The 18,389-nt window shown below is 36.6% G+C and overlaps 1 protein-coding gene across 3 annotated transcripts in view; it reads right to left on the reverse strand.

Annotated features, from left to right (window-relative positions):
- HUWE1 (HECT, UBA and WWE domain containing E3 ubiquitin protein ligase 1) overlaps nt 1–18,389 on the reverse strand; it is a 126,327-nt gene that overhangs the window by 102,184 nt on the left and 5,754 nt on the right. For all 3 annotated transcript variants that reach the window (XM_071588979.1, XM_071588978.1, XM_071588977.1), the window contains exons 7-14: nt 18,099–18,370; nt 17,753–18,017; nt 17,541–17,642; nt 16,110–16,640; nt 7,917–8,186; nt 5,003–5,287; nt 4,721–4,897; nt 1,505–1,747 (exon numbers count right to left, since the gene is read on the reverse strand). In XM_071588979.1, the coding sequence (XP_071445080.1) occupies nt 1,505–1,747; nt 4,721–4,897; nt 5,003–5,287; nt 7,917–8,186; nt 16,110–16,640; nt 17,541–17,642; nt 17,753–18,017; nt 18,099–18,370 (2,145 nt within the window). The remainder of the gene's footprint in view (nt 1–1,504; nt 1,748–4,720; nt 4,898–5,002; nt 5,288–7,916; nt 8,187–16,109; nt 16,641–17,540; nt 17,643–17,752; nt 18,018–18,098; nt 18,371–18,389) is intronic.

Here is an 18,389-nt window from a genome sequence, read left to right on the forward strand (position 1 = left end):
TAGAAAGGAGGGAAAACTAATGTGTGATCTAATATGGATATAGGATCAAAAAGGGCATCTTTCAAGTTCAGCGATAATATGAACAGGTTATTGAAGTCAAAACTTGGTCAAAGCACCATCTCTCATTTGCAAGTTCTTCACTATGGCAAATGAAATTGAAGCATGAGATAGCAATCATCACCTCCCTCGTGTATCTTTCAAACACCATGTACTTTCAAAAAAATCATTTCACAGCCAAAAACAGACTGCACCTAAGTTTTAAAAATAAAATGTTACTTTTATGTGAACGCCCTACATCACTCTCCCTCTCTTTCTTAAAGGCCAATGCCTCATCTACCTTCCACACACTTTCGACTCAATATTTCAAATCTTGCCTCAACAAAAAATGCCTTAATCCTCAATACACATTACGCATAGACCCTCAGTCCAAAGGCTGTTTTGAGCACTTGTATTGCCCTACCTAATGCCAACATCTTTCTGGGTAACCTAAAAAACATTTTTTTCAGGATGAACCCCCAAACCATATTTATGGACTCAATGAAGGGATATTTTTCTACTAAGGGGGGTGCTCATTGCATTGATTCTCTTAATGCATTCATTCTAAGTCTAAACTCATCTTTCTACATCAAATTTAACTCCTTTATTCATGACCCCACTATCGCTTTCCTCATCACAGCTATTCACTCTAATATCATGCATTCTAAAAATCAGTACACAGAAACTGGCAAATCACAAGCTACATCTGCACTGCTATAGTTTCAGACCTCTCAACACTCAATTCCCAATCCATTTCCCAACAGAAAAAAATTTTATTTATAGCAACAAATCTGCCATAAATAGGTACTATGAGAAGATAGACTCAGCACTACTGAAACAAGGATCTTGGATTGTAAAAGTAAAAGTTGAATTTTGTTAGGAGAAGCAAAGAAGTTAATCAGTGATCGATCAGTGAGTGGCCTTTTATCTTGAATGACACAATACCAATAATGGTAATACATGAAAACAGAAAAATGTTCATGAACATGTACTTTAGTGTGTGTGAATGTATTAATGAGAAAAAATCCTTAGAAATTTTCCCAAATCCAGAAAGACCCAAACCTTCCAAAAATAATGAACTCACCAGGCATTCAGTCTATCAATTACATCTTCCACATTCTGATTAACCCATGAAACAATGCCTTACCTATAAACTCAATGCCCTTCCATCACCATTCAATGATCCGCCAAGCTATAAGACATGAAAAACATTATCTAACACCTAACCTTCCCTTTGATCTGCACAGATCCACCTTGCATTTGTCTCAGATGTGAAATCAGCTCCATCTTACCCTAACTCCTTCCCTCCCTTCAGAACTACGATTCTTGCATATCCCACACTGAGCACCCACCTGATTCCCTTAAGCACCTTCTGCAATGTTTGCCAATTAAAACAGCCCCTCATCCTACACTGGACAATGAACAATATCCTTCTATGTAAATATAATCAATTAGAAAAATCACTTACATCTCCTGTGCGGCAGAGTAGCATGAACATTACAATATATCCATGAACAGCTGCAATGGCATGAAGTAGTGGAGTAGCCGATGGAGTCATAAAAGCTGTCTCAAAATCAGGTGCCTCCGCAAGCTCTTGAAGAAGAGCTGAGCGAGGAGGGTCACATCTTCGGTGAAGAGGTTCCAAGATTTTAAGAATGTCACTAAGTTGCCGGAGTCCTTCACGGATCACCTCAGGATCATGAGTAAGGCTCTGGAAGAATGTTTAAAATTTTTTTAGTGTGTGTGTGTGTATATATATATATACATATAATTATTTACACACACACACAAGCATATGCACACACACAATTACACATCCAGTGTGAAGACTGCAGAGAGTATTCACATTGTCATTCACTTTTCTGGCATTAAAATAAATCACAAATCATCTCACTCAAAGACCATTAACATTTCTCCATCTTTCCTAAGGATATATTTCTTTAATTCATTTGAAAGGACCTTACTCCCATGCTAAGGAACTACTGACCAAAGTTTCCCTGCAAGTCTCTCCATTACTCTTAACATTTCCTCACATCCTTCTTACTCAAAACCACCACACCTCCCTCATCAACCATCCCCAAAGGGACATCTGCTCTGAGCAATCTAACATGCTCCATAGTGCAGGTAACCTACAACATGGTCATTTGCACCATTACGGATGGATGGACTCCTCTAATTCACCCACCTGGCTCTCTCCTCTGGAGACCAAATACATCACCACCACTGCAAGGGAGAGGATAGGGATGTATGAGGGGGGTGATGTAATGGGGGAGGGTTGCACGGGGGGGGAGGGATGCATTGTGGGGGTACACGGGGGGGAGGGGTGCACGGGGGGAGGGTAGCTGTTTTGCTTGGATGTATTTTGGCTTGTCTTCGCTTTTTACCTTTTTTAAATAATGGATTAAAGAATCGGTATCAAGTTTTTTGTGTGAAAAACGAAATTTAGGGCACGGACACATTCCGAATATTGACTGTGGCATATGGAGAAGCTACCTTGGATCCGAAGCAATGTTTATCACTGGCAGAAAATGTTCTCTGAGGGCTGAGAAGATGTGAATGACGAAGAGCGTGCCGGACGCCCGAGCACGTACACAACAGACGAAAACATTGATGAAGTGAAGAAAATATCATCGAATCACCGTTAGAGAAGTTGCTGAGGACCTAAAGATATCGATTGGCTCATGCCATTTGTTTTTTACCAATGATTTGGGCATGACACGGGTCGCCGTGAAATTCGTATCAAAATTGCTCAATTTTGACCAAAAACAGCAACACATTTAACAATGCTAATGAGGTGTAGGACTAGGTCCACAAGAACGCAAATTTGCTCCAGAGGGTCATAACTGGTGACGAATCATGGGTTTAAGGTATGACGTGGAAACTAAAGCTCAATCATCCCAATGGAAGCTATAGAAAGAGCCAAGACCGAAAAAAGTTCGCCAAGTTTGGTCGAATATGAAAGTTTTGCTTACAGTTTTCTTCGATTGCATGTGCGTGGTTCATCATAAGTTCTTGCCACAGGGTGGAACGGTAAATAAGGAATATTACCTGCAAGTTATGTGCAATTTGTGCAAAGCAATCCACCAAAAACGGCTGGATTTGTGGAAGAACAAAAATTGGCTTTTGCAACATGACAACGCCCCTGCTCACACATTGTTACTTGTGTGTTAATTTTTGGGCAAAAACAAAACACACCAATGATGCCACAGCCACCATACTCCCCAGACCTGGCCCCCGGTTGACTTTTTCTTGTTCCCAAAACTGAAGAGGCCCATGAAAGGACGACGCTACGCTATGATAGATGTGATAAAAACTGCACCAAAGGAGGAGCTGAACAAGATCACAAAAAATGATTTTTTGAAGTGCTTTGAGGATTGGAAAAAACGCTGGTACAAGTGTATATTATCTAATGGGGATTACTTTGATGGGGACAAAATAGACATTCATGAATAAATAAATAATTTTCGAAAAAACACCCAAGTTGTGATACTTTTTGAACAGACCTCGTACATGAAATTGCCAGTATCTGCATGTGAAAATAACTATGTTGATACTAATATATCAATGATATTTTTTAAGAAATCATCTTCCTATTAATGCAAACGCCCTAGCAGATTGTTGCAGTAACATCCTCAACAAATCTATTTATCAAAATACATTAAATATGAAACATACACACTCTTTCATACTTGACATGATATTCATCTGGACAATATGGATTCAGGTGACATAACATAAGTAGCAAAGAAAGATTTCACTGGTTCGCGAAGCACTCCTCACGAGAAATTATCATTAAGCTCCTTTGATTCCAGACTTTCCACCTTCCAGCTGACAGAAAGAGTTGTATTGCTCAATTAGACTTGCATTTTGATAATTCTCCAAAAGAAAACAATCTATTCTCAGGAGGGAAAATTTTTAGACTTGGGCCCCTAGTGACAGAATATGCTTGTTCAGGGGCACTCCATCACTCAGCCAGGGCACCATTTCTCTTAATTAAATACCTAAAACAAATTTACTTAATTTACTTGTGAATCTCATGCTCTGACAAATGCTATAATGCATAATTAATTCAGGAAACAAAGTTTTTATTGCAGTTGCAATAATCCTATACACATTAAAAGGCATAAGGACAAAATCTGCAAGAGCACCTTTTGTTTTTTTTACATGCCAGGGAGCAAATATCCCTCAAAGTGGCCCAATTCTGCAGCCAACAGAGTAGACAACTCTGTGAATATGAATATTAACCAATTCAATGCATCTTTAGTCTGGCAGACTAATTTCAAGAGCAGATATAACATTGTGTCCCAATAGTTATGTCGGGAGGAAGATGAAGTCAACATAGACGTATTGAACTACTGCCTCAGAGCGAGATTTTATAACCCAAGTGATCCTTAAACTTTGATGAAACATCACTTTTTATAAAATTCATTAGCAGAGCATACATTAGCCATCAAAGGAGATAAATATGTAATGGTGGAAAAAGAAGTAAACTCAATATACATAAAACACATTTCACAAATTAAATTAAAAACATATGAGCAAACAAAAAAATTAAACTTCTAGTTTCTTTTTTGAGCACGCAATAAAACAGTTATCTTTTAAATTCATTACTATAGAAGAACCATATATCAAGGCAAGTTCAAATATAGGTCGATATATTGAATTCACAGGCCACAAGACTCACCAGAATAGATTTTATAGGTGCAGACACAGCCAACGCAAGGGCTGTAGTTGGATGATCAGTGGGAAGGTTTGGAAGTCCAAGTATTGATATTAGTGGTGTCAAACCCTTCTGAGACACAAATTCTTGACAGTGATCATCAGTTGAATTGTTGCTTAATATGGCATCCACAAATTTCATCTGCAAAATAAGATATTATGTCAAATTCAACTTTCAAAAATAACTTTCACCAGAGGTTTCCTCAATGAAATAACTGGATCAACACAAAGAAACACAAATACAAACCACATTCAGAATGTAATCAATCAACTGAATCGGAATTTTCTCGTTCGGATGATTTTCACCACCACCTTCCCGAGAGGAATGTGCAGCAGATGGTGTTGCCGCCGAGGCAGATGCTTCCTCCTCTTCCTCATCCTCTTCATCACTCCTGCTACCACCACCTTCATTCGCTCTGCTCCCACTTCCACCATTCCCCCTTGCAACTACTGACGATAGTTCGGCTTTGTTCTGAGGCCTCCAGCAAACATACTTCGGGTCTCGTCCAAAGTTGCAGAGTTCTTCTAGTAGCTAAAAAGTAAATCATAAAATGAATTAATTCAAAAACCATATCTGATATCAACCTCAGCATTTAAACACTTTATCGATCAACTTCTTCTATCGATCAAGGCAAAATAATGACAAGAAATCTGCTCATCGAGCATGGATTCCTATGGTCATACAATAAAAATTAGAATGAATTTTTGGCACTATGACATGGTAGAATTTTTCTTTGATGAATTAAAAAACCTATTTTCCACAAATTAGTGTGGACAGTGTTTTTAATCATTAAAGTAAAATTAAACAATCTTTTAGCAGGACTTATACTAATAGAGTATGAACATTATTTGAGATTAATGGGGAGTACGCAAGCATAATTAAAATGGAAGAGCTCTGTATTTAGCAATGACATAACAAAATTGGATTAGCATGTACACATACACATATTTACTATACAAGGGGAATTTAGAAGTAACACCAATTCTTGCTACATTTCTGTGGTAAAATTATGCAATGAAGGCTGTATGTTTGACTGGGACAACTCACAGTTACAACACCATTGCAAATTCTGGGTAATGAAAATTCACCTTATTTACCCATTTATGGACCAATTGACTCGTCAGCTCTTGTCAATTAAATAATCCTTTAACGCTTTGCCTGCTGTAAAATTGGCTCCAGTACATTCCATATGAAACCTTTCCTAGTCAATAATGTGAATGTATGAATGAATTCAGTTCATAGATCACCACACCAATTAAATTATTTGGATGCACCATCCCAGTCTACTTTCACAAGCATTACCAAGATATTTTGCATATTGTATTACTGAGGAGTTCTGTTCATTTCTATTAACCTGTCAGTGTTTATTACTCCACTTATTACTGTTTTCCTCTGGTATGACAAAGTTTTACTGATGCATTTACGCACCAAGCTCAACAGAATATTTCTTAATTTCTGAAGTAATTAGAATGCCAATGAATGAGGACCATTTGAATGTGGCTTCATCATGTGCGTTTGCGTAAGTTAGAAGCATAAATTAGGATGAGAGTTTTAGGTATAACATGGTGGAAATCCTTCATGATGAAAGAAGGTACTTTGCTTTCCCACAAAGAATTTTTTTACAAGACCTAGGTTTCGTTACAGTATAACTCTTCCAGACCTGAAGATGTTACGCTGTAACAAAACCTAGGTCGCAATAAAAAAATTCTATGTGGAAAAATAAAGCGTCTTCTTTCAATGGTAAATTGGGGGTTAGGAGGAGGAAATCTCTTGACAGAGGTCTTTTCCACACATTCAGGATTTCCCATTTCAGGGTGTCTACTATGCCTCTTACTACCATTTTGTTTAAAACTTTTGCCACCCCTTACTGGCACTTGACCAATTTACTGTATATTACTCTATTTGTAACACTCCAGTAATCCCCACGATTTTTTATCTCACTTTGAACAGCCCTAATATGTCTGCATTTCCTTTCTCAATCCCTTGCTTTACATTTCCTAATTCTCCTCTCCTTGACATCCTCCTAACATTCCAAGTCTCTATTGTAATTCTTTCGTGCAATCCCTGCTACTGCAGTCAGTTCCATTTTGCAATGATTTTATGAGATCACAACCGTGGAAGCCTTGCATCTCCTACTAATAGGCATGACATACAGCCAATTGGCCCGAGACCTATAAGTGCCAAGACTTGTTCCATATTTTTGCCCATCATCATAATATAAAGGTTTCCTTTTGTCTTCCTTTATACTCCATAGTGTTTTTAACGTAACACTGTCACTCAAAATGGCCACTCCATTCAACTAGGGCTAAATGCCTTTGCAGCCACCTCAATGAGCAACAGATGCTGCTCCAACTACCTTTCATCTGCCTCCTATCCTTTGACCCATTGGACACAGGTGACCCTACTAGGAGCTAATATAATTGCCCCCACCATCAGAACTCTAAGGGTTATCAAAATTCAAAGCCCTTCCACAACATCCACGGTTGTACTCCACGGGAAAGAATATATGAGAATACTCGGTAGATTTTGTGAAGGTTTATATGAATATTTGAAAATTGTAAACAAATGAAGACATAGCAAAGCAAGCAAGAGTCAAAATTTTTTTAATGAAATGCCATGATTATCTTTATAGCGGGGTTTTAATTCATTAAGTTGCAACACAAAATAAAGCAATAAAATCTCTCATACTTGAAAGCATTGATGCAAAAATTATATTATGATTTTTAAAGAAGTTTTCAGGTGGCCATGTCACTACTTCTTGACTCTAATAAAATACACAGCTGCTAATCACTCTTTACCTACACAACAAAGGCACTTCATACTGATTACTATAGACATTAAATATATTTTGTCGGTGAATAACTACAAAATTTAACGTATAATCAATGAATTTTTCATAAACCCATTCTAGAAAAGACTATAGCAGACTGATGTATCAAATTATAAGTAATGCCAAAAGTGGAAAACCCTTTACAACCAAACATTTTACCCAGCTCGCACAAATGTACAAAGAGTCTGTAATGATTTCACAATTGACATGGACAAATCTGATTCCATACGTGACCCTTCTGCGTATAATACTTCAGTTGGTCCCAAAATTCACAGGATGACCAGGAGTGTAAACACACCCCACAAGACTATTACCCACATCAATGCATACCTTTATTACAGCAGCAGTGGCATCAACTTTTAGGCTGGGTTGGTGCCTCATCAACTCATCCATCGCATTACCCAAGTTAGATGCAGTATCACCATTTGGATCAGAATTTCTCCTTCTTCTCATGGATGACAAATAGACTGGTGAAAGTAAGACTTTGAAGAGTCTTTCAAAGGGCTGGCATTGCACAAAGGAAGCTAGGCCTCGTGCATTCAGGCAAAGTGCACTGAAAACATTAGGCAATGAGCCTAGAACCTCCCTTGTAGCAGGAACCTGTAAAGATCAATAATAATCATTGGTAATTTATCAGTTAAAACAGGTTTTTGGTATCAATGCAACAATTTCAGAGTTTAAAATCAATCGCCTTGACTGGGATCTGAAATTGTTGCTTTGAGAGGCATATTAGCAGATAACTCGGTTAAAAATTACTGTTGCAGCATCTCCCACAGTTTCTTGGAATTTGCCAAAGGTTTTGGCTAGACAATTTACTAAACATTAAAAACAACTATTTTGGTTCAGAATACATCCAAGATATGTACTTTGTTCCATCTGCTCCAGTTTTTGGCCTCATACTGTAATGCTAAGCTTAGCCTCTCTCTTACTGCATACTTTCTTTTATTTAAATTGATTCTCATTGCATATCTTTCTCATTGAATTTCTAATTCCCTCAGCCATGCTTGCAACCCCTTGCCTTGCCTCTTTAATAATTTCCTCCACATATACGTTGAACAGCACAGGTGATGATGAACACCATTCTTACCCCTCTTCTTAACACAGCCCATTCTGAACCCTTATGCTTTCTCCTTAAGGTCATTTCATGTTCATAAATTGTAGGGCCCCATATATCTACCATCTCCTGCATCTACCCTTATGTTCCATTCCCATATCACTATTAAATGTTTCCCTACAGGAGCACCCAAAATTACATCCTCTGACTAATCATATACCCATCGACTTCTTCCACCCTAAGAACGCTTGATGGCATGCACATATGAATAATGACCAACTTAATTGTTCCTCATTTACTTCTACTTGTAAAATTCTATGCCAGTCCCGGCGATGGCAGGGTAATGCCCCCTGATTGGCCTAGGTTGCGGGTTCGATTCCTGCCTTGGTGGATTTTCCTTCATCTAGGGCTTGGTTGTATGTAATTGTCTTCAATTTAATATCTGTCATGTAAGGGTTATGTGGAAGAATGGACTATAAGTCTCAACCTTGGCCAATAAAGTTGATAAATAAATAATATTCAATAAGCCGCTTGCTCTATGTTGGCTACTCTTCTTCCTACGGTTTCATTCAATATTATTGCTGCAACTACCTGGCTCTCTTCCCCCCTACTCATCACTCAGCTCTTTCCACTATGCTTCCATCCTTCCTTGCACAACCCTAAAACATCTTTATTTCTTCTCTTAATTTCTTTGAACTACCTTTGTCTGGCTCCCACCCTTTGACCTATCTGGCACGAGTGACCCTAGCAGGAGCAAATATCATTACTTCCACCAGCACAGCTCAGAATGCAAATTCCGTTCCACCACATCAAAGTTGTCCATAGGAAGGGAGATCAATTACATACAATTTTTTAAACTGAATTCATAAAACATGCCCTAACGATCTGGTCACTTTAGCATACTATAACAATAGTCAAAAATTTTCACTGATATTCAATACCACAGTTATCGACTAACATATTAGATTAATAAGAAGAAGATAGTAGAGCCAACCTTATATTATTTTCTATGGCAAGTGAAATTCACACATTAACATGGCAAGGATGACGATTCTTTTCCCTGAGCCACCTGCGGTTTCTCACCAATATCAAGGCACAAAAAACAAAGGATGATAAAATTATGAGTCTCCAGAGTTATTACCTAATTTGAACTCTGGCTCCCTGATCCACGAAGGAAAACTGCTCATTAATCTATCATGCCAACTAAAAGGTGCTATATAATTGAATTACTCAAAATAATTAAAATATCTGCCTCCATTTTGAAATCCACAGCATCTGTATTTTCATGCAGTCCTTGTACTGAGGATATTAATTGACATTTACAAAAGGAGACAATTATTTCAATAAAATTCATCAAAAATACAAATCGGGACATTCTTACCCTATTACCCAAAAACAGAAAAACACACTGCCATCTCACAATAAAAATTTCCCCTTCCACCAACATGGACACCGTATGGCATCATCACCATCAAAGTGGTGAAACCATGGCTGTGGAAATATATATATATATACGGTTAAACCCCATATGTGCATTAACGAAATTTACATATTCCTGCAATTTACAACACAATCAGGTCCCACAAAATTTCATATATTTCAACACATGGAACATATACTATCTTTCATTTTCAGTTATCCCACTATTTACATTACTATATACCACAGTAAAAAATTTCACATTTTAAAAGAGCTACTCATGTACATTAGTTTTAATTAATTTTTTTGAGTTTCATATATATATCTGGTGAGCAATAAATGCATGACCTGGCGCAATCTGGTGGCCATGATTCGGACTATAGCCCCGCCCACTAGCGGCGCTAGTTGCCTGAGACCCAATGAGCCATCTGTACTTGGCTTGTTTTTACACTTTGTCAAAAATGGAAATTGATGAAATCACGAAGCAACGAATCAAAATCAAGTTTTTTGGTGAAGTGCGAAAAAAGATATCAAGAAATTACTGCAATGTTGACAGCTTATTACCGTGCTAATGCCTTGAAGCATCCAATTGATTTTTTAGTGGATTAAGCATTTTAAAGATGGCTGACAAGACGCCACAGATGATGCAAGGCCGGGACAACCGTCAACCACCTGTGTTTACGACAACATTGATCGTGTCCGCCCCCTTGTCCCAACTGATTATCACAAAACTGTCCAAATGATAGCTGATGTACGGAATTTAGGAAAATCAACAGAGCACACTATTTTATCTGAGCACGATGGACGGATCCTTCACCATGACAAAGCACCTGCACATTCAGCATTGATTGTTTGCCAGTTGATGGCAAAATTTCAATTAGCATCCTTGATAATCCTACTTATTCACCACATCTTGCCCCCTGCTACTTTTTCCTATTCCCAAAATGCAAAAATGTGATGAGGGCGTGGACTGGGAGATGTGGACACATTAAAGCAAGAAACGACGAGAAAACTAAAATACCAAGGACTTCCAAAGGTGTTTGGAACAGTGGAAATGAAGATGGAATAAGTGCATAGCAATGAATGGAGAGTACATAGAAGGGGACAAAATCAATGTAGACTAAATTTTGGAAAATACAGTTTTTTGGCCTCCGTTCATGTATTTATTGGGCAGAGTAATACAGACAAAAAATACGAGAGGAAAAAGTGGTGTGAATGGGTTTAAGGAATAATTTAAATATGGCTGGGAAGCACTCTCACAAGCTCATAGCCATAGAAATTTGAACTACTTAATCTCACAAATTTTTTTTCTGTATGAGTCTATGAGTAAGGGTGAGCTACGTAATTTACACATTTGAAGAGTACCTGCAGGAAACTATTCATTTCTCACATATGTTGAATTTAAGAAGAATGAAAATGAGTTCTTACCCAAACAAAATGTGAATAAAGGAAGAACTGGGATAATTTTCAATAATTACCTTGAAGCAACATATATAACGATGATGGACTCATGAATAATAAAAAGCATTGAAACTTGCTTATTTGCAGCAAAACTACACTGAATCAAACATAACATTATTTTCATCACAAAATTCTGAAGTTAGACAACTGATGGCACTAATCAAATGGTGAGGTAGCTCAGACTCTTCATGTGTATGTTTCTTGATTACTTAAAAAACTAAAATTTCATTTGTGCTTGACAATGGAAACCGCAACATTCTGGCCTCTACACTGAATGCAATAGTAAAAAAAAATGCGATTTGATTCTTAAGCATGCAAACCAGTGTGGATATTCACCTGAAATGAGAAAATGTCAAGAATTCAAAGTATGAAAAATTAAAAGGATTACTGAAGGAAGGCAGGATTTTATATTGTTTATGTAAGATATATTCCAGTTGAAGTTACTAATGATGATACTTAAGACAATTATTGCAATCTCTTTCAGTCAAATGTTACATTTTCTTAGTTTATCAAATTAGATCATAATGTTGAAAGGTAGAGAGGATTGATGACATTTTGGATAAACACCTGGATGAAGTTGTTGAAGAGGACACAGGATGAAGTGGTTTCTCTACCTTTATGCGAACAGTTTGCAACTGACAAATAACACAAATAGCTTAATACATGGTTTAAATAGATCAAAGAAATTCAAACAGTTGAAAATATCACTCTTGTTAAATAAAATTGTTAATCATTAGAGTTTCAATGGTTTCTAGTAACAAATAAGAATGAATTCACCTGGCCATATTAATTCTTTCTTATGCTGGCAATATCTTCTATCAGTATTCATAACTTGATACATTATATTATTTATTTATGGAGTCCACAGGTGCCGGCAGTGTGCACTTTCATAAAATTTTTCCTTACAGTTTTAGTAATTTTTCCATGATATTGAAAAATATGATGAAGTCATAACTTATTGCCTTAAGTTCTAATGTGGAAGGAGAAAATAAGTTCCTTTTTCATATTTTAGGCTTCAAAGATATTCAATGTGCTTTTGTTATTTTCATTCATCACATATAAATACATAAAGAGAGCTATGGTTTAAGAGATAAATAGTAATCCTTCTCCTGCCTGTTAAAGTGAAATTTCTCTTTTTCACGTGTTTTGCATTTTCCCCCAATGCACACTTTCTGGGATCCCAATAAAAGCATAAATAAGGTTCTACGGTATTAGTGAGAAATGCCATAGTGTCAAGTCATTGTTTTATGAGGGCCAAAAGAGAATGGAACCAAGTGCTTACTGGGATAAATTTCCAAAAGTAAATGTGATGACATTTTGTCCAAAATATAAAAATATCACCCTATAAGGCAGACTGTGGATGTTCTTGAGTCCTGCCACAATTAATTGCATCCTCGTACTTTCTTGGACAAGCAAGGTGGAGGTCTTTGGTGCAACAAACTCTATAAGAAAAAATTGGGTAGTCAATCCCCTAAGATAGAACATGTTTGAACAGGATCCACCATGGAAGCGAAAAACAATATAATATAAAAGGTAGGAAAATATATAAGGTAGAAAAGGATAGATAAGCCAGGAAGTTGACAGAAATCTGCTGCGAAAGGTGGTAAATAGGAATAACAGTTCTTGGAATTGCCCCAAAATACTGGAAAAAAGAATACCTGACCCAGGACCTGCATGCACAGGGTTGCCACCACCTGTAAGCATGGGCATTGGGAAAGGGGTTGGGTAAAGAGTCCATATTACTCCCTAATTAGCTCTCCAAAATCACCCCAAACAGAAACCAACCCCTTCCCCACGCCTACACATACATGTGGTGGCTAACTGACCTCACCTTGAAAATGGCACTAAATGAGAAAGCTACAGTCAGTGGAATTTCTGAAGTGTGAATGTATTCTAATACATTTTAATTTTTCATAATGAATGTAGAAAGCTTCCACCAAGCGATGACTTATTTCATATGTATGTAAATAAGGCCCCAAGAGATCCTAAGCAATTCCCAGCCTTCATAATTGCCTTCAGAAACAGTTCCAAAAGTAGTCAAAAACGTCAAATTTTTTTAATACTGAATTCATATGCCAGAAAAAATTAGTAATTTTAACTGTTAGCATAGAACAGAATTTTAACCACAGAAGAAAGACATGATCAAATATTTTCAAGCTTAGGTACCAAGAAGATAATAGTTCAAAAATATGACACACACACAGTGATTGCATGAACTTCCTATGACTAGAAGAATCAATTCTTTGCATTGGTTGGAACCCACTTCTGAATAAACACAAAATGGTTTAGCAGCTTGGCCATGAAAAAATATTTCACGAATTTCGATGGTCATTATTTCTGAGATAATTGAAGCAAGTTAACGGTGTAATTTTGAAATCCTATACTTAGAAGGTTTCCAGAGAATATAATCACTTAGCATAACATTTTATAATAGCTTGCAGGGGCTTCAAGTGACATTTAAATAGTCAAATTTTCCACTCATGGAGAAAGTGATATGTTCTCTAAGTTGAGTCCCTCAGAGTCATTGATTTTGAGTTGATTTTAGGTAGAAGAATCTTGGTTTTATTGTACCTATCCTTTGATTGACATCAAGGTCTACATTGACATGAATTATTAAAGTTGCAGGAAACTGAGAATAGATATTTACTCGTAAAATCACAGAACTTGGCAACATGTATTTGCCATCAAGTTTTTTCTCTGCAGTAATATTTATGAAAAAATGGCCTAATCTCAATCATGAATTGTTATCATGGCTCTAAGCAAAGAAATTTAATTCAGCTAGTATACCACCATTTAGTCTGTAACACTAAAAGTAAATAAAATGTTCCATTATTTTTTTATTGCTCAGCACTGCCATTGGTGAAATAAATTGCATGTTTCACATAAGGTAAAATCCTTCACACATGCTGAATTGCAATCCTTAGAAGTAAATAGATTTAATATTAGGTTTGAAGCAATCTCTGATAAAGCAAATTCTGTCCACATGATGATGGTTCTTAAGACAAACACCTTAAATGGCAGAAATAATTAACGCAATAGACAGAGTTTTAGTCCCTTGTGTGAAACCCTTTAATTTCTAATTGACATTTGAAGTTCTCTAAAATTTATTTGTTCCTAATATTTTTTGACTAAGTAAGAATACTTATCTTTCTCTTAATATGGAATACATATGAGTAAGTGTTACATGATTGAGGATTGCTATTCTCTCCAGCCATGCTCATTATAGGGAGACATTGCATTGGCATGCAAATAATAAAAATCAGTTCTTGAATGCAATATCAGAGAATTTAGGGAATAGTGATTTGATGACCTTTTCAGGGATCTGTATAGAGAAGCAAACGTCTCGGTATTGACAATCTTTCTTTTGATGTTTGGGGCCTTTATGACACTTTTGTTTCTCATCCTATTAGTTCACCTCTTTGCCAAGGATTGTGTTCTTGAAATGAGTCTGCATAAATTATTAAGGTCATTGAACTGAAGAAAATAGTTTGCCACATAACCACTGCAAATATTGACCATTATTAAATCACCATTCAACAGATATTATCAGCTTGTTCTCAGCTATCATCAGTTTAAGATTTAGAAGTCTCCCTCTTTTTAATATAGAATTACAATATGGAGAATGTGAACCAATAATGAAATAGTTTGTGATACCTAAATATTGCATTTCATTGGACTAATGCCCAATAAATATTAGTCACTCGCTTGGAGTATACATGTTAATAACAACTAATTCACATCATTAAGGGACAAAAAAATTGTCAAAGAAGTGTGACATGTCAGGAACATTGTTGGGTCAAGCATGATTAAATAATTGCTGCATAAAGCCCCTATAACCAACTGAGAACTTAAGCATTGTTGCTGTTGTGATTGTGTCATTTTTCAATGAATTATTTTGCACAGATTTAAGCTAGAAGCATATAACATATTTTCTATTCATATTGGCTCTTTGAGAGATAACAACGTTTTCTACACAGGAGAGGACAATGTTGCAAAGGACAGTTTCTCCAGAGATTAAGAAAGCTTTCGACGAATTAGCTCATAATAAACTACTCACAAAGCTAGAAGCATATGGCATAGATAATAATATCTTGGGTTTGATTAAAGACTTTTTAAATGGTCGGGTAAAAAGGGAAGTCATTGATTGAGTATGCTCAAATGCAGCAGAAGTCACTTCAGGTGTTCCCCAGGGAAGTGTCATTGAACCTTATTTATTCCTCCTTTAAGTTGATTGACTCAGTAGTCACTAGTAAGATATGTTTATTTACCAACAATGCAGTGGTTTACAAAGCTGATTGCCTTTATTTTTGGAAAAATGGGACTGTTGGTATTACTGAAATGTCAATAACCTGTACCACCCAAGATGGGAGTCGTGGGCTATCTCTTGGTGGACCAAGTTCAGTTAACTCTCCTTGACCTATCATTAACATTGGTTATAAAAGGGTAACTATAACATAATGACTGTTCAATATAATTAGAAAGATTCCTGCATTCCTTCTCATGATTAACAATTTCTTTTACTCTGCTATAGTCATGCATTAGAAGTTTACTTCTGAAAAAGAATTTGAAAAACAATGACTGTTACCTACCTCTTTTACGAGTAGAGCATGCAGCACAACATCTGTGAGGCCATTGTCTTGTAGTGATGAAAGCAGAGATGGCTCTTGGAACACAAAAACAGTCACAATATCCGTAGCAAGTAGAAACAAAGATGGGCCATAATATTCTGCATTGCTGATAATATGCTTGAGAGAAGTTGGCAATGATTCACCCATTACATGCCTGATGCTGTCTGTAAATGATGAATCTTGAATGGCTTTCTTCAAAAAATTGAGCATACTCTTCAACAATGCAGCTCTCTGTGGTAAACAGGTTTTTCCTGTCTTGGCAGCACTATAGTCAGGCAATGAGCCTTTGCCAGAAGTCACTGACACACTAGGAGCACTAGGAACATAGTCCGAGGGCACTTCCACCACATCCATGGAATCATCACTTTCCATTGGAGCTGCATTCGAACTATTCTCATCCAAATGAAGGCTGACATCATAGTCGTACCCAGGAGATGCATTGGGCGGCTTTATCTCAAAAGGCTGCTCCTTGCGACAGATTTCTACTTCCATCTAAAACAACAGCACATATTTATATCATAACCATCCAAAACGGTAAAAATACCCCATCAATGACAAATTACTAAATTTTATTACTAACAAAACACTGCAATACTGCAAAATTTCAAAATTAATTGCAGCACTTAGACTTAAGGGAGCAGGGATATAATTTAATTGCTCAAAAATTTACACAAATTTTGTGAACAAATAATTAATGCACAGGTAATAGGCTGATTTTTCCAAAATTTTCCATCTTCCAAGAGGAAGACAATTTTTAAAATTAAACATTATTAATAACTTTATAGTTGTAAAAATTTCAAAGAACCAGGACGCAAGAGAACAAATACTAAATACCAATCGAAACCAAAATGTAATGGTCTTGGGGTTGACTGCTAAATTACACTACAGGTCTTTTAGTGACTTAATATCAATAATTTAGTAATTTTCAATGTCAAGCCAATGTAATTAACATTTAATGATATTGTAAGATTTAAATCTCTAATCCATAAATGCCTCTACTGATAGAACAATACTGCACATCAATTGTCATAAGAACAAATTATTACATGCAAGTTACATGAAATCACATTACCACTAAATTTTGGCTGTGCCCTGTGGACAGAACTTGAGAAATAAGAGGCTGATCAATGTTCATTAGGAGCGAGTATAATTTTTAAACCCATCCCCAGCCGCAGTAGTTTCTTTTATGGGCAGAAATAACTTTATTTATAAATTAGTGGCCAACATGAAGTGTATGGTGTCTGAATTCCAGGTTATTGTTGAAAACAAGATGTTTGGACTCTCGTCACAATTTGCTCGTCACTTATTTTAAATGGTAAAATTACAATCAAAGAGCATTACATACTCAATCCTGGACCTTGTCATACGCCACACGCATGTATTCCAACTTACCTCAAGTCTGTTAATAAAGCTGGAAAGGCCACCATGCATTTGAAAAGCTTGCATGTCTATATTTGTAATCAAATCAATTACTCGAACTGCCCTTGTGACAAACTAAAAGGGAAAAAAAGCTTTAACATAAATCTTTACATTAACCGCACTAATAGTTAATTTAACTAAATCAATCATCAGATATTTGGCATAAAATCATAACAGATATTTACAGTGACATGCTCTAATTCCTTTCCTGGCCAATCAATGACTCTTAGCAAGCATTCCATCATCCCACAATTGACAAGAGCTTCTCCGCCTGATTCATAACTTGCCAAATGATAAAGGAAGCTGAACAGGGCTGTTGCTAAAGGTAGAGGGAATTGATTAGAACAGTGAGCTGAATTGGTGGTAAGCTGAGTGATACAGTTCCTCACTAAGACTGGCAGAAAACCATGGTATGACGAAGCACCTGTCACATCAATAATTGTATTTAACCTGAAAAGGCAATAATAATATTAAAAACCTTAAAATATCACAAATAGTACACAAAATTAGGATAAAAACTGAAAAACATACCGAGGATATTGTGGATTCCTATCAAAATGCATAATTGATGTTAAGGTACGGAGTGCAGCAGCACGGATTTCAACTAAATGCGCAGTAGGAAGCTCAAGAACCTCAACTAACTCCTCCAACAAACCAGAATAAAGGAGGTTGTAACCATGAGTATGAGCATTGTTTGAATAAACTAGAATGGATAAGGCCTGAAGTCGAGCTTGTACACACATCAATCGCTTTTTATAGTCAGAAAAATAATGGGCCAATCTGACATTTGTGAACAGAGACATCTGCAAGGAAAATAAACAA

The sequence above is a fragment of the Hetaerina americana genome, unplaced genomic scaffold, assembly GCF_022747635.1.
Source record: "Hetaerina americana unplaced genomic scaffold, ioHetAmer1.1.p SCAF_31, whole genome shotgun sequence".
NCBI classification, from domain to species: Eukaryota; Metazoa; Arthropoda; class Insecta; order Odonata; family Calopterygidae; genus Hetaerina; species Hetaerina americana.